At 40.0% G+C, this 22,129-nt stretch overlaps 1 protein-coding gene across 12 annotated transcripts in view; it reads right to left on the bottom strand.

Moving 5' to 3' along the window:
- dlg2 (discs, large homolog 2 (Drosophila)) overlaps nt 1-22,129 on the bottom strand; it is a 268,677-nt gene that overhangs the window by 4,656 nt on the left and 241,892 nt on the right. For 5 of the 12 annotated variants that reach the window (XM_037118621.1, XM_037118623.1, XM_037118627.1 and 2 more), the window contains 7 exons: nt 15,504-15,606; nt 7,263-7,377; nt 6,737-6,913; nt 5,372-5,447; nt 3,765-3,861; nt 1,197-1,247; nt 231-332 (listed from right to left, as the gene is read on the bottom strand). In XM_037118621.1, coding sequence (XP_036974516.1) covers nt 231-332; nt 1,197-1,247; nt 3,765-3,861; nt 5,372-5,447; nt 6,737-6,913; nt 7,263-7,377; nt 15,504-15,606 — 721 coding nt within the window. Of the gene's footprint in view, nt 1-230; nt 333-1,196; nt 1,248-3,236; nt 3,283-3,764; nt 3,862-5,371; nt 5,448-6,736; nt 6,914-7,262; nt 7,378-9,868; nt 12,525-13,467; nt 13,513-14,035; nt 14,150-15,503; nt 15,607-22,129 lie in introns of those variants that run through there. The other 7 variants (XM_037118622.1, XM_037118628.1, XM_037118629.1 and 4 more) reach the window with 5 other exon arrangements.

The following is a 22,129-nucleotide window of genomic DNA, read 5'->3' as shown; positions in this document are numbered from 1 at the left end:
TAGTGATAAATGCAGAACACTAGTGGGATGAGTTGGTGATGTTGGCATGCAATGAAGCTTATGACTAATGACTCAGTAGCAGATAGACACACTGATAAATTCAGATAATGATTTCACCATTTCTTCTCATTGTCAGTGTCATGTCATGCTACAGCTATTATGTAATGCACAAAAACAACCTGTATTTTCACATGTTTTTTGTTTCACTGTTGTCTGTGAACAACACTTACGTGGCACACAAGAGCCAAACTTGTCTGGGAACTCTGATATCAGATCATCATTGATTCTGTCCTTCATTGGGCCAAGGATTATGACAGGTCTGGCATAGTGAACTGGAAGGAAAAAACAAGGAAAAACGGAATTTCTAAAAAATGTCTTTAAAAGACAACAGTTCAATGTTTATTATGCATGGGGGTAAATCCGATGAAGGCTTTGTCATATGTTGTGTGGGCAAGGGGGCTTTAGGTTCTTGTTGTGTAAAGAAATATGCAGAAGTATACAACAGACATTTGAATAACAAGTACGGATAATGGAAAATATATATAGATATGGAAAATCGTCTCTTTGGCACACAGCATCAGAACTGGTAGAAGCAACAGACAAACTGTATTTTGTATTGACTGAATCCCACCAATCAGGCCTGTGGGTGAAACACTCCTAAACATGAGTTGTGCTGTTTTGAGCAACTTTATAAAACAGTTGCTGACAAAGAAAGCAAGTAACGTTGCTGGTAAAAAAGAAAACTGACAGGAGAGACAAACAGAAAGGAAAAGCAACCGTGTGCATTAAGTTGGACAATTAAAGCAGTACTGTGATATGTAGGCAAAGTCTTTAATTCTAAAGAAAGATAGTTGATTATATATTCTCAATCTCAGTCTCTGACAAATACTGACACTCCCCTTGTGATCAATAAACAACACAAAACTATATGATAAAATCATGTACATTTTTTATTTGTTACTGTTTTTTCTCAATTCTCACTTTGTTATAACAGGTGGCAGTAATGTGCCTTAAGTTGTCAACTAGTCGCCAACCATCAAACAGCGGAAGAAGAAGAAGAAAAAGTTGCAGTTATGTTAGCTACAGTTGTGTGTGGTCTGTGCGAGTGCAGTAACAATTTATCGTGAATTATATTGGTCATAATAATCGTCCAGTGAAAATCTGATATTGTGACAGTCCTCGTGTAGACTACTTACTTTCTTGCCGCAGCACAGGTTCATATGAGAGAATCACGTCCTCTTGACTTCCTGTGGGGGTAGACAGTGACATTTTTTCTCATTACTGACATAGACAACATATCATACATGGAAGCAAATAACATTATTATTTTTGATCTGTCTTAGTGATTTTCAACAAGATGAAATCTTATGCTAAATAGAATTCAGAATTCAAAATGAATTCAGGACCTCTTCATACAAACTTCATACAAAATGTCATAAAACTTAATAATATATATGTATACATATATGTATACGTACATACATATACATGTATATAATTAATTATATTCATTATAACCTTAATTTAACAAATTATTAGAATTTTTGTTATTCAACAGTTATTCTCTTTTTCAGCTCATGGTGTGGTTAAGGGTATTCAAAATGATTTCAATATAAAAATGCTGACATGAGATGATTTGAAAAACACTTAAATATATTCTCACTCTTCATCAAATGATGGATGCAGGAAAAACACCTTTTTTTTGTTTGTTTTTTAAAAAATTTTTCACTGAAATTAATATGGACATATGCCATTTTCTCCATTACATCTGCCAGCCTGGCTCTCCTTGGTTTGAGATGTTGCGGCTGGAGTTTTGCTGGCCTACCTGCCTGAAGGTGTCAATATCAGTGATGCACTTTTCCCAAGCAGTTCCACTGGAGAATCACTGCTAACAAAGTGGCTCTGCTAATTAAGTTGCAAACATGTTCCATTTCCTGTAACTTTATTACAATAAAAGCCCCCTGTTATCTATTTAGTTAAAAGCAGCAGAAACTGAACAAGACTCCTGCTGAGAGGGGCAGCAATAGCTCAGTCCGTAGGGACTTGGCTTGGGGACTTGCAGGTCGCCGGTTGGAGTCCAACTCCAACCAAAAAAATCATGATGTAGACTAGTAGTTGGAGAATGCTAATTCACATGCTGGTGACTGTCCATTGCCGATATGTCCTTTAGCAAGGCACCAACCCATAAGGCTCGCTGGGCTCTGTAGCATGTATGGCAGCCCCTTCACTCATCTCATCTATATATTGCATGTGTGTGTAATGTGAGTGGAAAAAAATTCCTTAACAGGATTATAGATGAAACAGAAAATGCAGCAGATGTTTGAAAGTACAACAGGATTGACAGAAACAAGAAAAAAGAGAGTTAGAAGTCATAAAAGTAGAGTTGAGTATGTTGGCTTTTAAAAGTGGCTTTCTCTCAGGTTTTCTGCACAAATGTGAGTTCAGTATGGATTTTGGGTAGAGATGGATGCTTGTCACCGCAGCCCACTTGGAGGCAGGGCGGATGCTTGGCCCTACTCTGGAGCAGGTCCATTGCTGTTGCGGCTTGACTCAACACAGCGCAGTAAAATTGCTGATGTAAAGGCAAATCAGCGGCTCAGTTTGACTGGGTGTGGCCAAAAGCACTAGTGGAGAAATGGCAATGTATGCCCATATCCCCAATGACTGAAATGTTCACTCCAACCATACACAACAAATTACAACATACTGTTATTCAGAATGTAAACAGAAGTACTAGTGCCATGCCACACAAGTCTACTTCAGATGACATGCTCATTAGCAAAGAAAAAATATAACGGCTGTATACATCATGCAAACATGCATTTAACGTAATTAACATCTGAAGAAATGCATCAGTGAGGGGTGCAACGATACATTTTAAAAATTAAATTAATTAAATTAAAACCAATCAACAAGGTCAATACCAAAAACAGACCGGTTGACATCAAACTTTATGAAGCAGGAAGATAAGCTGTTGAATCATATAAGATGAATCAGCCTCTTTGAGATGTACTAAGTACAACACTTTTAAAAAGTCAAACGATCAATGCTATTTTACAGAAAGGTCAATCTCTACAAAATTACTTCTATTACTGTATCAAATATACAATTAAATATATAAAAAACAATATTCTAATTGCATGCTGCAAACTGGGATGCAGGACAAACCAAGCAAACGTGGCATGCAACAGCTCAGAGCGTGGGGACAAAATGAGGAATCATTGACACCAACTTACTGAATGTCTTTGTCCCATACCCATCATCACCCATTCCCAGGATGTCCTATTAGCCGTCCCAAGAGTGCCAGAACAGAAGACAGAGAGGAAGGAGGACAGCCGCAATATAAGCAAAAGGTTGGAGGCAATGAAAAGAGGGAGCTGTGGGCCCACAGTTCTGTCTCTGTCCAGACACTGAGCAGCCAGCAGGAGGAGCAAATAGCACACAGGCTGGCTGAACCTTAATGATCTCTGAAGGGAAACTGGGTCATATAGTATCACCAAATGGGGAAATATAACAGAGAGAATGAAAGCATTGACTTGGCTTCTCTCCTGCTGACTGATCAACATCTGAGCCAGAATATCTCTGATTGTGATCCAACAGAAAGAGAAAGGAATCAAAGACATTAAATTATCATGAGAAGAGGCAGGGAAGGCCTCCGAGGAGCCTCTGCCCCTGAAATACACCTGTTGACCCCCTGTCAGCTCTGCATGTGACCTACACTGACCCTCTGAACTGAGTTAAATGTGTGTTGTGAGCTTACTTACGGTCTGAATCACTGCCATCCTGTTCACCCTCTTTGTTCTTGTAGAATGGGAACTTTCGTGTAAAGATGAAATTCTTTTTACGTTTGTCATTGAATGACTGTGAAGGGAGAGAAAGCATGGGGCAAACAGGTATATCTGTCACGGTCATGCAGACAAAACAACTGCTTTGCAGAAAGTGGGACGTCAAGAAGTTCAGGTTCTCTGGTGAACACTGAATCTGTTTCTAGTAACTCCGACGTGAAAATGTTTTGCTTTTGTTTTTTTTTTTTATATTATTAGCTTTGCCAAGCAGTTTACGTATGGGTGTCATCTCAGAAAAAATCCAATTAACTTTGGTGTGGATAAAGGGACAGATCTAGGATCCAATAGGGTGTTCTCCAACATTTTTGTTTTTTTTAAGGAATAATGCATGGATCTTGGTACAATAAATCTGGTGTATTTAGGCGGCTGCTATCTGCTGATTTTAAATTATGGCTAAGCAGTTATTTGCAGTTGCATATTGAGTGACACAGGGCAATCAAGTTTGATATTGATTTAAACCTGAGTAAATTAGAGGGGACTGTTGGGCCTTGGTGGAGGTATGTCCTCTAGTGCCATTCAAGTTGTAAATGTAATAACTTTGGGTTTTGGACTGTTAGGGGAGACAATTTGAAGAGTGTTGGGCAGTTTTTAACAACCTTTTAACTGTTTTCTGACATGTTATAGACTAAACAATAAAATGAAAATATGATGCAACATTAATCTAAAATTTAAAAAGTTAACTGTATCTCTTAATAACTTGACATTAAATATATGAATAGATTCTATATTGATATATGTACTAAATGTTTTGATTGAACAGCAGTTCTGACTGATTTGAATAATGACAAATCATTTTTCGAATCATTTTTAATGTCGGAATCTGTCAAACTTTAGCATGAGCCAAAAAAGTGTAAAACTATAACCCTTACCCTCTTTGTAATAATACAGTAGCTACCAGAACTTCTTGATGTGCCACAGTTGCACAAGAGGTATTTAAAGTAAGAGCAAGGTGAGAAAAGAATTATAAAAACCATGCTATGAGAAAAGTAACAAGTGGGGTATAGTCATGGATAAAACTGTCATATGCACACAAAAACACATGCAGTGATGGAAAGAGAAGAGGAACTTTAGAGAATGAGTCTTCAAATTATGATGAGTGTGCTGAATATAATAATTTGAAGACAAAATCTGCTGCTTACGATTAATTTTGTACAGCAACAATTTTGAGGGGTCCATTTTGGCATGCAAAGCTCAGACATTATTGACATGAACTTGACCAGAGTTCATATTTCTTAACAATAATCTCATATGCAATGGTTGTATTTTTAATACATTTGTATCAAGAAAGTATCTGCATGAAGTGGAACAAATTGCACAAAACCAGAAAGTATCAAAAGTAAGCTTTGAATGGACATCAACCAACAGTGAGAACACTAGAACATTTACATGGCACAGGTAAATGTAGTTACACACAGTGACCGAAGAGACTTAAACTTTCACACAGTAAATTCACAGTTACTTTTGAGCTACACTATGAATCATCGATTCAATGCAGTAAACTTTGCAGCTCTCATAAAGTCACTTACCCCTTTGGAATCAAATGACCCAGGCTTGGCATTGAATTTCACAGTCTTTAGACGCGCTCGCTCTTTCCTTTCCACCCTGCCAAGCAAAGAGCCATGTCAGTCAGTATCAACCCAAGAGCTTAAAAGATATTACTCGCACTGACACTATGTTCCACTATACAAAGTTAGTCTATTTGAACTTTTATCTTAAAATTTCATTTCTCCTCAGTCATTGCTACAAACTATCTATGTGCAGGTAAATATTAAGATGTTTTCACTGAGCTGTGTTATATGTGCTTGCATCAAATATGCAGTGATGTTGCTAGGGTATTGGTTAATAAACTAACTGGGTCACTGCAAGGCATAATCAGCTCTTGACCAATTCTGCATTCTCTTGTCACAATGATGAAGGATGATGCTTTGCTGTTCAGGAGACGTGCTGTGTTGAAATAATAGAAATAAACCACCTTTCAGTCTTCTTGAATTTTGTATAAGTGTATCAGGATGCTGTGATAGGGCTGTAGGCATACTGGACTCACATTAGTATGTATCACCTGCAGCCTAAGACTTGTGTTTTAACCACTTTCTGCATCATCTGTGATGTGAAAACATCAGATTTCCACACAGTCAGAGAAAGTCAAAGTCAAAGTCTGGATCTGCTCCTGGCCAGATTAGGATTCGGTGCACCCAAATTGCAGCTTCATCAGCACAATTACACATTGTCAGTTGGATTTTTTTTAAACTAGTGCAGCAGCTAATTTAAACGTGTATTTATGGTTCCCTTTACACATAGTTCCTCATTGAGATGTTATCCCTTTGCATTGTTGTAAGCTTCTATGTTTTATTGTGTTTTTGTACTGCACTCTGAATGACAAAATCAGTCTCTGACTGACAGGGGACAGTGCAAGATGTGTCAGTGCTTTGTTTTCATTTCAATGTATTCATTGTTATTTGTTTATTTTAAGAAACATTTTCATCAAATATATAACCATGATTGTAACCATATGACAATGAACACAAGTTTAACACTACAATTAGTCAGAATTCACAAATTATATTTTGGAACCACATTTGAGTGGCTCCCAGGAACTCACTGTTGAAAACCTAGCGACATCACTGAATGCATGAGCTAAGGTCACCTTTTTACAAGTGTAAAGATTTCGACTGGTAACAGATTTGGTTTCATTGTGAGTCAAGTCATCCTGATGTAGGTGAGTGCTTAGGCCACACCCTGGTAACTGATAAGGACACACTTTAAAATGTTGCTACTTGTAAAATCAATCTTTTTTCCAAATGTGGCGCTGCAGTGCCTATCTTATTCTTACAAACCATTCACAACCATCAAGAATATCCACAGACTGACACACATTTCTCTGCACTGCTCACCGTCTCTTGCTTGGGATGACACCCATTTCCTCACTGTCCCCATGCGGGGTAACACGGCGGGCCTGCCACCACTCATCATCTGAGGCATTGATGACGTGGAGGATGTCCCCGTACCTGAAGCTGAGCCCTTGGCTGGGGAGGCCACTGTCCTTTGACTTCTCATAATCAAACAGTGCCCTATTCAGTAGAGGGTGACAGGATCATCAGGATTAGTATTGCAAATGCACTTAATTCTGACTGTTTCGTTGTCATAGCTCCATGCGAGCTCTTGTCTCATTTAGGAGACTGAAACTAGAAGTACAGCTTTACCAGGTCAGAGAGAAGAGTGACTGATGGTCTGTGGGGATTGCTATAATAAGAAATTTTTCTCTCAGTCACAGATATCAAACCTGGTTTTACATACATGTGGGTTCATCTTTACTTAAATACACAACGGCTAATAATGGATGGCTTTTTCTTTCTTTCTTTTTTTATCTAAATTTAGCTTGAGTATAAAAATTAGTGTAAAATCTAAAAAAAGACCAACCTCACGTAAAGCGATCTCTTTTGATTGGTTCGCAGGGATCCTGACCCAGAGCTCATGCTGTGGTTCATCATCTGTTCCCGCAGGTCATGGATTTTGGCCTCAAAACGCCCGTACTCTGCAAGACAAGAATAAAATTAATCAAGAGTGACAGCCAGGTCTGCATCCAGACTCCAGTGCTTCATGGGAAAGAGGAGATCAACCTGATGACAGAACTAAGACTGAAAGTGTCCCCTGTTAAGAAAAACATCATGATTTTCTTGATTATTCTCAGTTCAGTAAAATACAAAAAGAGGATGAAATGTGTTAATGGAAGATTTATACTCAAAATGAATGTGGCATTGTAGATGATTTTCATTGTGAACTCTAAACAGTCCACTGGATGCACATGTACTAATATTTCTTTTGACTTAAGATGGTGTATTGAAGCCCATAGGGGACTTTATAAAATGATAATTATAATATAATTTTCATTAAAATTTGTACTCAAACGATGCATACATATGTAGAAAATGCTACTGCAGAATTACTTTTTAAATTTACATTGTCACTTTAATAATGCCCCACATGTGCTTCTGTACTGGTGACACAAAAGCACTCCGCAGATGCTATACTTATACAATTTAAAGCTATAGCCTGTAACTATTTTATGGTTATATTTGCTAAAACTGTCATTATGATCATAAGAGTACAATATGATACAGGTCAGCTGTGTAAAAGGCCACTGTCTGTGGCTCCACCCAGTGGCTGTAATTTGAAGAATTGACAGCTCCCGGCTAAATACAACCAGAGCCAAGGAGAGTGTCTGAGAAGTTTCAGTCACTCTTGTGCACAAGCTGCTGGCAGCCCCCCTTCCTCATGTGCGTACTCAGCAGTGCCCCTCCCCCACACAGGTGCAGTGCCTGCTCTTACCTGATCAGATATTTCATGCCCACTGTGAACAATGGCGGAGAACAGACAACAACAACAACAACAGCCAAAGAATGCACCATCACTGCCCACATCAAAGAGAAGAAATATGAAGACTGATGAAAAAAGGCAGTATAAAAACCGAGCCAGATTGAAAACCAGGATAAGTATCGAAGCGTCATTTCAGAAGTGGAGGGAGCTGCGGGATTTGTAAGGACTCAAGAGGGACACAGAGTTAGCTGCTTTTTTGCTGGACTATGTAAGGACCCCTGCTTGATATATGTTTAATTCTATGTTTTAACCACAAGGCTATGGTGGCGGCGGTTACACTAATACTCATAGTAATGCATATGGCCATACGATTTTGCATTTGAGTTATGTAGCTTGTTGCTAAATCTAGCTTGTTAGCTTGTATGGTAACTCCGGTGTTTAGATTTGTGTTTATGGCTACTGGTTAGCAAAAGTTGATTTCCAGTGGCTGGGCAGTTATAATAACATTTGTTAGTGTTCAGTAGCTCTGAAGTGGTTGAATCGGTTTAGAAAAATAGAGAAGAAATGTTGCACCAGGTAATGATTAGCTGGTAACTTCGTCTACAGCGATGTGATAGTGGTTGTTACTTGGGATATATACAATGATCGGCATGAGGCACTCGTCATTGAAATTTAGTGTATTGATCAGAAATAGAATAATCAGGGCTTATGTTGTTGTTGTTATTTTGAATGCGCCGTCCTGGTTATCTGGTGTCCATTGTTACCATGGTTACAAGGCTGCTAGGCTCTGCTATGTTGACAGGCTTTGAAGGCAGAGCTGTAGTGCAGCACAGAGGAAGAAGGAGGGACCTGGGGGCTGTATCATTTAAATATTCTGGCTAAGTCCACTTTTTTCTCAAAACTCCAGACTGCAGCTTTAAGCCAATTCAAGCCACTGCTTCATGTAGTCTAAGTGTGACCACCAGTGACAACATGTCAACATTTCCACAGTCATTTAGCAATAAATCCCAGACTATATGTAACAAATAACTCAAACCTACACATCAATTATTTTGATTTGCATTATTTAGTTTGTTTGTTTGGTACATTTCATATGACCCATCCAGTCTGTGTTTTCTGAAGCCATGAACTGAATTGCTTCTGGTAAAAAAAAAGAAGATGTCAGGATTTGAAAACCCATCACTCTGTTGACAAGGCTGCTTTTCCTGACGGTGCAGTTACAGAAAGGATGGGAAAAAAGCTTGCTTAAGGCATGACTGGCTAATCTTTGAGCTGACTTGAGATCACTTTGATAAGATCAACAAATAAAGTTCATGACACAATCAACCACTGACAGCACAATCTGTATTCTACAAATTAAAGCAAGAAAAGACCAGATGTACTATAAATAAAGCTAAAGATACTAAATATATTGCAGTAATTTTCTAGTGTATCCAAAAAGACATGTTCCCCAGCGGCAACTGCTGCACTTCCATTAAACTCTTTCTTATTCCTCTGATACTGATGTGCTTCTTTGTCATCTATGAATTAGACTACTAAAGAAATAAAAGCTGAGTTGATGCATGTGAACCAAGGTAACTAAAAATGGGGAAATTCCCTCAATTATTAGACATCTACCACATTTTTTCCGAAGAAATATATTTCTACATGTTTGGATTTAACCTTATTCCTCTTTAGTTTTTCATGACAATCTAAAAAATCTCACATACCTCTCTGCACATCACACTGATATTCTTTCTTCTACTGCTGTTATCTCTTTCTTTTTATATGTCCCCCTTGTGCTCCTTCTCTCTGACCTCTAGACACAGTCCAACTCTGTGCTAAATGCACAGAGTAGAGAAAGGGAACCACCTCTCTCTCTCCTGTGGATGCTCTTAAACAGCGCAGGGGCGGAGACAAGCACCACACAGGGTAACTGTTTTTAAACCGGTGCATGATTTATGAGTCTATGTGACAACCCTAACAAGTCAACTTCTTTCATTTTACTTTATATACATCTGATCATAAAAAATGAGATGTATCAAATTTACAACTAAGAGACACATAAGGGAGGAAAAGATGATTATTGGCTTCACACACTCCAATAATGTATAGTGTGACTGAGTGTAATATAAGGAAACATATACTCCATGATGTTTCCCATGTTTACAGGCCTGCACTATCCCAATAAGTGTATAAATAGATTTTAAAAAATCATAGCTTGCACCCCTGAAAATAAGAAAAACAGACTGGTTGCTGTCAAACTTCATAAAGCAAGATGACAAGCTAACTTGAATCAGCCTCTCTGAAATTTTTGCAAATAATTTTAAAAAACATGGACTGCATGCAGGAAAACCAGAAGAAATGTAATTCTTCTTATTTAAATAAGACATTTTGTCCACACAAAGAAATTGTTCAGTGATCAGTAAAAGAGCACAGTATTGTCTTTCCTCCAAAACACACCTCTTTGACTATAAAACACCTGCTGAAGGCCATGCAGCCAACAGACATTGTAGAGTATTTGCTGTTTTTCATTTTTACCTGAAAGCTAAGCTCCAGAATGAACTCTGAACCGAGAAGAAAAAAAAAGCTTCAGGATCATGTATAAACAAGTTAAATTTAAGGTTTTTAAAATTATATAGAAATCAAAATTGACAGTTGCAAAATAAAGTAATTAGAGAAATACAGTTCTTTTGATGGAGAAAACAAATTCCGCAGCTGTTGAACTGCGAGGAATCTACAAAAATATTGTTTTCATAAGGCATTTATTGACTCTGCAGCACACACCTCTCTCAGAGTTGGATATAAAGCTGACAGCGCCTCCTCAGATCTCGGCTGATTAGCTGGGCTTGCCGTAACATTTATCATTTATGGCTGAAGACAACTTTAGGTGAAAATGGCTAACTTGATTAGTAATTGCTGTGAAGCAGAAGTCACATTCAGTGTTGGCTGTGGATGTAGGACCAAAAAGAGAACACACGCTACACAAATTTAAAAAAAAAAATCCACTGGCCCCCACTGTGAGCTTCAGAATCAAATTTAAGATCCTTTTACTCATCTATAAAGCTCTTAATGGTCTTGGTCCTATATATTTATTACATTTACTCTACTTCTATGAACAGTACCCTCAGGCCTTCTGATGGTGGTTTTTAATCATTACTTAAGTCAGAACAAAAACCCATAGTGAGGCATTCTTTTACTACCACGGCCCACATCTCTGGAACAGCGTGCCTGAAGACCTGAGGGCAGCAGAGAATGTTTATAGGTTTAAAAGCAAACTCAAAACCTACCTCTTTAATCTCGCTTTTGACTGAATTGTAGCCATCTATGTATTCATGTCTTTTATGTATGGCATTTTAGTTAGGTATTTTATTCTTGTTTTTTTTATTGATTATCGGGGAGTCTGGGACTGCTTGTTGGGACTGTCTGTTTTGCATTTGTATGAATGTGTGACACTGTCTTTTTCACTGTGAATGATGATATGGCTTTGGCGGTTTGGATAGGCAGCTGAGTCTCTGGGTCTTGTGGTGTCTTGTGTCTGGCGTGTTCCCTTTCCCTTTGATGGTGGCATGTGCTGAGTTTGGTTTGGACTCTGCAGGTTATGGCTTGTTATGTATATATGTGTGTGAGTGGGTGGGGGGATGTTGGAAGGTATTGTTTTCATTGTTTTCACTGTATGAACCCTCTATGTTTCCTTCATCAATGAAAAGGGCTATGCAAATAAAGTCTGATTGATTGATTGATATCTCATGCGTTCTGTTTGAGAGTCGATGCCAAGCTAATTCTAAAAAGGTTTTTGTGTTTATCTTAGTTACCTGTCCCCCTCAGTGTGGGCTTTGACAGCACTCATGAATTCATTCTCTCAACAATAAAGACATTTGTTACTCAGTCATTCCTTATCAATCATCCATTTTAGCTGTATTCATGTATCTTTATTCATCATCCCTGTCCCTTATTAGTTCAATAAATATCTTGAATTAAGACATTCTTTCTGTGTTTTCTTTCATGACATACAGTATGAACATACAGGAACTTGTTTGTTTACCTTCAGCCTGTTGGGATTCTTTTGCATAAGGATGTGATGAAACTAAGTACATTTACCCAAGTACTGTACTTAAGTATGATTTGGGGCATTTCCATCTCCTGCTCCATAATTACACTCTACTTCATCTTCTAGGCAAATGAATACACTTACATTTGTTTGATAATGTGACTAGTTATTTTGCAGATTGCTTGCAGTATCGGAGCCTAGGTTTTTTTTTAAATAAAATGATTTTATTGGCAGTTAGATAAAAAGGCTGAATATCAGATCAGATAATCAGCCACTCTGCCCCCCTACCACTTGTTTCTTCACTTCTTCAAATTTTCAACAAATTTTTGGTTGTAGTTAGGATTTGCATGGTGTTGAAACTGTGGGAGTTAGGGGCAATTACAATATACTGAAAAAACAAACAAACCAGACCTACCAAAGTTGAGTTTTTACAGAGCCCAGGAGGTGACATGGATACATTTTTTTGTAAAACGCAAAATACGCATACGCATGTCGCATGCACAACATAGTAATTTGCGTACGCAAGATAGTTATGCAACCAAGTCATGCAACCAACACCATACATTTGTGATTATGGAAAAACCAAAGCAGTCGCACTCGGTTAAATTCAGGCCTGTTATCACTGATCAAGACCATCTGATAATTTGTATTAATCAATAAATAATCACGGCATTGAAGTGTTCAACAGAATTTAAGTGTTATTATTATTGTGTAACTGTATTAGGTAAGTATAAGTGTATTTTGATCCACAATGAGTGTCAAGGTGTAGGTTGTATTAGCTAATATACTAGCCATGATGATGGGTATATGGCTATATTCAGGATAATGATGGAATTCTCATTTCTGGGTGAACTGTTCCTCAAATCTCATGTATGTAAAGATACAAAATAAATACTTTAAAGCAATTATATTGAGCTAGATGAGTAACCATGTGTAAGTGTTGGCATGTACTGACAATAATATCACACCAATCTTAAGGAAAGCACATCATTTTAAATACATTTCCAAAGAGGAAAAAGAGGAGACACTTTTGGAAGGGTCATGACCTGGGAACACAGAAACAAAAGGTAAGGTCAGGAGGGTTTCAAAAGTGCATGTACAGTGGAGGAGTAAGAGTCAAACAGATTAGGAGAGGAAAGGATGAGGTGTGCTTTAATGCTCGGTGAAGAGGTGTGAATGGACTGTCTGTGGTCACATTCACTCAATGACCCTCACTTAGAGGAGCCCTAGTGAATCATGCTAAAGCTCACAGCAGCCACAGGTGCCAATGGCACAAACCTGGTGCAGGAGAGTGGGCCCGTCGTGGTGAGCATAGAGCAAGTTCTGATGGGTAAGAAGAGAAAGTAATGGTTAGTCCTAGAGGGCTCGAGAATCCAGTTAGTCAGCACTAAGATGTCACCTCAGACAGGAACAAGGCAATGATTTTGATGAGTGAGGGGTGAGCATTCGATGAAACAGATTTCTTTGTCATCTTCTTGATTACAGAGGGCTTCAGATAAAAGTAGATGCCAAGTCATATCACTCCCCTTCTGATCTTTCCCACTCTACAAAAGAGTCTACTGTGAGACTGAGCAAAGTCAGCCAGAGTTTCTGAACTATAAAATGTGAAAAAGCTTTTGAGATCCTAAAAAAATAGGTCATGTTTTGGAAGCAAAGGCAATCTGACACCAATGCTACTCTCTTGGGGCAGCTGTTGCCAGTGATTGTGGCTCAGGTATGACTGATACTCTCACCTCAAATCAAGAAATGTATGAAGGAACCTTGATTCAACAGATAAAGCTTATTGTTAGGATTAGGTAAAGGAGAAAGATTCCTTGTAATAGAAACTTTTGATGCAAACACCCACCAGAGCGCCGAGGGCTTGGATGCTTTAAGAATTTGGCACCTTTGAGACATTGAGAGGTCTCCAACCATGAGTCACTGTCTCTGCAGCCCTCGAGTAGATAGTGCTGCTGCTGACCTTAATCAGAGGAGACATGTCACCAGTCAAAGCTGTCTGATCCACTACATGTTAACTGAGATAGGGTTGGCAGGCAGTCTTTGATAGGTGTGAATTAGCATGAACATGCCCTGCATGGGTTATTACAATATACATGCTAAAGCTACAAGACAAAGCGACACACAAGCCAATTTAAAAACAAATATAATTTTGTTTGTTGAATAACATGTTACTTCCTTCTCAGAACTATTTTCAGACTCACAACTTTCTGTCAGTAAGAAAACTTCAAATCACTATTTGTCCTTGGCCTTAAAAAAACAAAACAAAGAATATGTTTAATGTATGGCACACAACTGTGTCTATTTAAAGAAAGCACAGAAAGAGAAAATATGTAGAACTGTTTATATACTGTAACATCTCTCAATCACTAATCAGATCCACAAACTCAATGAACATTACTTCCCATTACCACCCCCACAGTTACAGACTTAAGCACATATTTTTTCTTTTTCCAGATATCTAGTACTAATACTGAGGTAAACACAGTGCATACCTTCCTGAAAAACTGAAACCGTTAAAGGACACTTTCACTGAGGCTCATTGAGCTCTTATTCTGAAGATGAAACCTGACAGAAAAAGTGACAACTTAATTTAAATCTTATCTGTAAGAGAACCATGTTAGAGTTCCTCAGTGCTTTCAGTCATGTGCAGTGTGATGAAACAACATGACAATCCTTGAAAATGTCAAACCAAACATGAAATGAGAAGTGACCTTGCATTGTTTCCCAGTTTAAGAAAGAACTTTCTGTCTCCGAGTTGAAGCCCGCTGGAAGAATCTTTCTTAGCCACATAGATCCCAGTATCACTGCTATGGTATAGATTGATGAAGATGTCACAACATAGGGACAGAGCAGCCTCAGAGATCAATAAAGTATTTAAAACACTGCCTCTAATTCACATGTTTGACACTTTAATTAATGAACATTTTTAATGTAAAATCCATTCAAAATACAGTTTTCCTACAAGGTTTATGGGGACAGGAATTGTAAAAGTATTAGAAGTAGGCATCAAAATATTCTTCTAGGCTCCTGTATTGTTTGTCTTTTGTCCTTGATACAGTAAGTGGGCTGTTTCCAAAAAATATAGTGTGGTCTTCTTTATTTAGCTCTTTATTTCACCATATCTGAAAAGAGAATTCTGTGGGATGTAACATTCAACAGAATTGAATACTGCCAGTGTTGTGACAGTGATGTGTGAATAAAGTTAGCAGGGAAGCACATGGTGAGTCATGCCTTGGCCTGATTATAACCATATCATTCAATGGGTAGAGGAGACATGCCTGAGCATTGTCCTGCGAATGTGTGTGTGGAGTCACCTTCAGGTCTGTACTGGGCAATGATGGTGACCACCTGTCCAGCTCCTTTCAGTGCTGCTGCAGCTTGTTCATGTGTTGCTCCTCGGAGATCAATGCCATTTACCTGAACAGGGAACAATCACAGGAATAGTTTGTGAAATTTCTATTTTATTGGACAACTGCAACATAAATGAGCCATACTTTATTCTGAACCAGTACAATTGCATGGCATCCGTTAAGGTTGTTAATTTGTAGAATATGGCCAGAATTCGAAGATAGCTCCAAAAACACAAGGGTTTGCAGGTAACCAGAATAAACAACAACTGCTGCCCTCTTGCTAACTTGGCTGTAGCTAGCTTATGGTAATAAGTTCATGGCTCAATTAGCTGTGTAGCCACTGGTCCTAGAGTTTGCCTGGACCAAGAACTGGGGCCACAGGGGGAATCACCACAGGCGTCAGGTATTTAGCGGTATGACAGTGGACACAGATGGACACCAAATTGGGACCGGACACTGCCCCAAAGACTGACAGACAACCAAGGATACACTGCAGCTCATTAACACTAACTTGTCAGTGTGGGCTCCATTTAAGCCATTTTAAAATGGGCATCTCAAAGAGAGAAATCCAAGGATGACTCAGTTTCTGTTGCTTTACTCAAGAGGATTTACACAGTTTTACACTTTTATGTCTGATGCTCTTAACCAGTTAATGTGCTGTCCCTTCAGCTGTGGCAGTGGCTACAGACCAAAGAGACTCAGGTGTATATATTGGACATATAGTTTGTTTATAGACAGAGCAATGTAAAGACAACATGTGGGGAGAAATAGGGGAAGTTATTAGATTTCATAACTAAGACCCTGAACCTTAACTGCCTGCTTTCATCAAGGAAGACACAGGATCTGACTAGTTGCAAATTGACAGGCAAGCAGTTCAGTGTTGATTTAACAATGTATGGTTGTATACAGTGGCTTGCAAAAGTATTCACCCCCCCTTGAACTTTTTCACATCTTGTCACGTTTTAACCACAATCGTAAATGTATTTTATTGGGATTTTATGTGATAGACCAACACAAAGTGGTGCATAACTGAAATGGAAGGAAAATGATTCATGGTTTTATTTATTTATTTATTTTTACAAATAAAAAAACAGAAATGTGTGGTGTGCAAAAGTATTCATCCTCCTTTACTCTGATACCCTTAAATAAAATACAGTGCAACCAGTTGCCTTCAGAAGTCACCTAATTAATAAATGAAGCCCACCTGGACAAGCTGAGGAGCACTGTGAGGGTCACGTTCTTTGACTTCTCAAGTGCCTTTAATACCATCAGGCCTGCTCTACTGGGTGACAAGCTGACGGCCATGCTGGTGGATCCCCCCTTGTGTCTTGGATTGTGGATTACCTCACTGGCAGACCACAATTCGTGCGCTTGCGGCATTGTGTGTCTGATGCAGTGATCAGCAACACCGGGGCCCCACAAGGGACTGTCCTCTCTCCTCTCCTCTTCACCCTTTACACCACGGACTTCCGCTACCAGACAGAATCTTGCCGTCTTCAGAAGTTTGATGACTCTGCTGTTGTTGGATGTATCAACAAGGATGAGGAGGTGTGAGCTGAACCACCTGCAGCTCAACACAGCAAAGACCAAGGAGCTGGTGCTGGATCTGAGGAGAACCATGACACCAGTGACCCCTGTTTCCATTGTGGGGCATAACATGGACATCTTTGATCACTACAAATATCTGGGGGTGTTCATCGACAACAAACTGGACTGGACTAAGAACAATGAAGTCCTTTACAAAAAGGGACAGAGCCGCCTCTATTTTCTGAGGAGGCTCCGCTCCTTTAACACCTGCCGGACTATGCTGAGGATGTTTTATGAGTCTGTGGTGGCCAGTGCTATTCTGTTTGCTGTGGTGTGCTGGGGCAGCAGACTGAGAGTAGCAGATGCTAACAGACTCAACAAGCTGATCAGAAAGGACGTTGTCAGGGTGGAGCTGGACACTGTCGATGCTGTCGAAGGTGCGGGCGATACTGCAGTATGGCTCTCACCCTCTCTACAATGCTCTGGTCAAACACCTTCAGTGAGAGACTCATTGCTCTTAAATGCACCACTGAGCGCCGCAGGAAGTCATTCTTACCTGTGGCCATTAAACTTTACAACTCCTCCCTCTGTTGATTGGACTCAAATGGCTATTTATAAAACATTATAAAATAAAACAAAACACACTATAATTACTCATTCTCATTTAATTTATAACACTACAACCATTTCACTGTATATTGTATACATCCCAGATTGTCTATGTTCTTATTTATTTTATTGTCTAATATTTTATTTTATTTCATTTTAATGTCTACTTTGATATTTTTGTTATTTTGTTGTCTATTTAGTATTTTACTTATATCTTTAGCTTTATCTTGTCACATCGCGGTGAAGGACGTCCTGTCTTGGGTTTTTTGTCTAGTGAATTTCATGTTTTATTTTGAAAAGTAATTCTCCTCTCCTGCGCCTTCCTGTCAAGACGACTGTCCCGGGCAGAGCGTAACTATGATGTGGGCAACCGGGAATTACTAGCGGTAAATTAGCGTTGGAAGAATGGAGGCATTGGTTAGAGGGGGCCGAACAACCATTCATTGTCTGGACAGACCACAAAAATCTTGAGTTTATTAGAAAAGCTAAAAGGCTTAACTCTTGCCAGGCCAGGTGGGCTCTGTTCTTTAACCGCTTTTCTTTCACTCTGTCTTACAGGCCGGGATCCCGGAACGTCAAGCCGGATGTTTTGTCTCGACTATTTGATCCCGAGCCAAAGACCAAGCAAACCGAGCCTATCCTTCCACTGAACTGTGTGGTTGGAGCGGTGACTTGGCCTATAGAAAACGAGGTTAAGCACGCCAATGGTGGCGCTCCCTCACCTCGTGGCTGTCCCGACAACCGTCTGTTCGTTCCCACTGAGTTATGGCCACAGGTGATTCATTGGGCGCACACCTCGCTGCTTTCTTGTCACCTGGGAGTCAAGAGAACCATGTATGTCATCTCCTGGATGTTCTGGTGGCCCGCCATGGAGTCGGAGGTCCGGGAGTACATCGAGGCTTGTTCGGTCTGTGCGCGCAACAAGACGTCATCACAGGCACGCACTGGGTTACTCCAACCGCTTCCCATCCTGTCTCGACCATGGTCAGACATTTCCATGGACTTTGTCACTGGGCTCCCGGTCTCACAAGGAAACACCACAGTCCTCACAGTGGTGGACCGATTCTCCAAGATGGCGAAATTCATCTCCCTCCCCAAGCTACCGTCTGCCAAAGAGACTGCAGAGGTAATGATGAACACTGTTTTTCGTGTCCACGGGTTTCCTAAAGACAATGTTTCAGACCAGGGGCCCCAGTTCGTGTCCAGATTTTGGAGAGAATTCTGCAGACTCATCGGAGCCAAAGCAAGCCTGACGTCCGGGTACCACCCTGAAGCTAACGGCCAGACCGAACGCCTCAATCAACAACTGGAAACTGGCCTCCGATGTGTGGTGCACCAGAATCCCTCGACATGGAGCAAACCCTGGTCTGGGTTGAGTATGCCCACAATTCATTACCCACCTCCGCTACTGGTCTCTCCCCTTTTCATTGTGCTTTAGGATACCAACCCCCACTGTTTCCAGACAATGAAGGGGAAGTGTCGGTCCCCTCAGCCTATGCCATGGTTCGACGCTGCTGACGCATTTTGGCCGCTGCTCGACAAATACTGATTCGACAGGGAGATCGGGTCAAGAGAACGGCGGATCGAAAAAGGCGCCCAGCCCCAGATTAACCCCAACCCAACAAGGCCAGAGAGTGTGGCTTTCGGCGAAAGACCTCAACCTTAAGGTTCCCTCCAAGAAGTTGGCTCCTCGGTTTGTGGGTCCCTTCCCCATTACTAAGATCGTCGGGCCCGCTGCTGTAAGACTACGTCTGCCCCGGTCCCTAAGAGTTCACCCGACGTTTCATGTCAGCCAAGTCAAACCGGTCAAGGAAAGTAAGATGGGTTTTTTGTCTTGTGAATTTCATGTTTTATTTTGAAAAGTAACTCTCCTCTCGTTTCAGGTCACTTGCCCTTCCTCTTGTGTCCCTGGTCTGACGTCATCCCTGATCCTTGATTGTTTCGATTGCGTCGCCAAAGTATTTCGTCTTGTGTCGTATATGGAAGCCTTGCTCACAGTCTTGCCTTGTATCACAGTTAAGTATTGCCAAGTTTTATTTCATGTAATTGTTCTCTTTGGTTGTTTGATTTTTTGAGTTTGTAAATTTCTGGTTAGAGTTTTGATTTTCAGTTTAGGAGTTTTATAACCTTTTGTTTCCTCCATGTAGAGCGCCTTTTGTTGTACCTTTTGACTTATTCAGAATAGATACTTTTCATAGCCTGTGTGCAGACCTCTTCGGAGAGATTTTGTTTTCAATTTAAATTTTACAGCGAAGAATTTAAGATTAGTGTAGATTCCTCCCTCGGGAGCGTTTTCTGTTCTTCTGTTTCATGTCTTGTTCGTCGTGTCTGTCTTGCCATAGTGTTTTATAGCTATTGATTTGTCATTCTAACTGAAGAGTTGCAATTCAGCAAATAAAACCTGACATTACATCTGCAATTCTGCATCTGAGTCCTCTCTCCTTGTCTGAGCCTGACATATCTCTTATTTCCATTCATGCTGTATTTCTATTTCTACTTTGCACAGAGCATTGGAACAAAAACAAATTCCCCCCGGGGATTAATACAATATTCTGATTCTGATTCTGATTCTGAAGTCCACCTGTGTGTAATATAATCTCAGTGTAAATACAGCTGTTCTGTTAAAGCCTCAGAGGTTTGCTAGAGAACATTAGTGAACAAACAACATCATGAAGCCCAAGGAAGAATCCAACCAGATCAGGGATAAAGTTGTGGAGAAGTTTAATGCATGGTTAGGATGTGAAAAAATATCCCAGACTTTGAACATCTCATGGAGCACTGTTCAATCCATCACCCGATATTGGAGAGTATGGCTCAACTGCAACCCTAACAAGACATGGCCGTCCACCTAAACTGACAGGCTGGGCAAGGAGAGCTTTGATCAGAGAAGCAGCCAAGAGGCTCATGGTAACTCTGGAGGAGCTGCAGAGATCCACAGCTCAGGTGGGAGAATGTGTCCACAGGACAACAATTAGTCATGCACTTCACAAATCGGGCCTTTATGGAAGAGTGGCAAGAAGAGATCCATTGTTGAAACAAAGCCATGCAGTTTGACACAAGCCATGTAGCAAACATGTGGAGGAAGTTGCTCTGGTCAGATGAAACCAGAAGTTTTTGGCCTAAATGCAAAACACTATGTGTGGCAGAAAACACTGCACATCACCCTGACCACACCATCCCCACCGTGAAACATGGTGGTGGCAGCATCATGCTGTGGGGATGCTTTTCTTCAGCAGGGACAGGGAAGCTGGTTTGAGTTGATGGGAAGATGGATGGAGCCAAATCATGGAAGAAAACCTGTTGGAGTCTGCAAAAGACCTGAGACTGGGGCGGAGCTTCACCTTCCAGCAGGACAACAAGCCTAAACATACAGCCAGAGCTACAATGGAATGGTTTAGATCAAAGCAAGTGTTTGAATGGCCCAGTCAAAGTCAAGACCTAAATCCAATTGAGAATCTCTGACAAGACTTGAAAATTGCTATTCACAGACACTCTCCATCCAATCAAACTAAGCTTGAGCTATTTTACAAGGATAAATGGGCAAATATTTCAGTCTCTATATTGTGCATCGCCGGAAGAGACCTACCCAAAAAGGCTTTCATTGCAGCGAAATGTGGTTCTACAAAGTACTGACTCAGGGGGGTGAATTCTTTTGCACATCACTCTAAAAAAACTAACTTTTTCCTACTTGGATTTTATGTTTTTTTTTTTTTTTTTTTTTTTTAATTATTTTAGGTCTGTTATGTTAATACAGTATGTCAAAATGAAAAAAAATAACTGTACAGTCACATGTGTGAGGTTGTGCTGAAAATACCAAACAAGGCAAGGTAAAAGTTTTTATGGTGAAATATAATGGTAAAATCAAAAGTAGTCAAAAATGGCCAATTATATCCCTGCCGTCCTACCCTCAAACACAGTCTCATTTTGCCATCCATGAAAAAGCTACTTAACCTCCCACTTTCCTGTAGGAATACATACTTCCTACGGGCAATGCACTAGTACATTCATTTTGTTATTAGTTGTACAAAGAATGTTGTAAACAATACAGGACGTGTTCTTAAAACCTATGATTGTAAAGACATTGATTTAATTGGAGATAATGATGATGAAGTGTGCAACACCTGAATGCCCCAGGGCTGTGTGCTCAGCCCCCTCCTGTCCACACTGTACACCCATCACTGCACTCATCTCTATAGAGAACTCCATGATGACGTGTGAGGACAACACCACCACCATCTACTGCATTATTAACAACAATGAGAGTTCATATTAGGAGGAGTGGTGAACAGGGAACAATCTACTGCTCAATGTCAGCACAGTCATAAGCTGATTGTTGATTTTAAAAAACAGGAGGTAAAGACACACACCCCTGTCTACATGAGTGGAGCTGAGGTGGAGCAGTAGAACAGCTCCCTGGAATTCTCATCACTGACATCACACATCACCACCCCAGT

This window comes from Acanthopagrus latus, chromosome 13 (assembly GCF_904848185.1).
Source record: "Acanthopagrus latus isolate v.2019 chromosome 13, fAcaLat1.1, whole genome shotgun sequence".
NCBI classification, from domain to species: domain Eukaryota; kingdom Metazoa; phylum Chordata; class Actinopteri; order Spariformes; family Sparidae; genus Acanthopagrus; species Acanthopagrus latus.
This window is presented reverse-complemented; position numbering and strand designations above follow the sequence as displayed.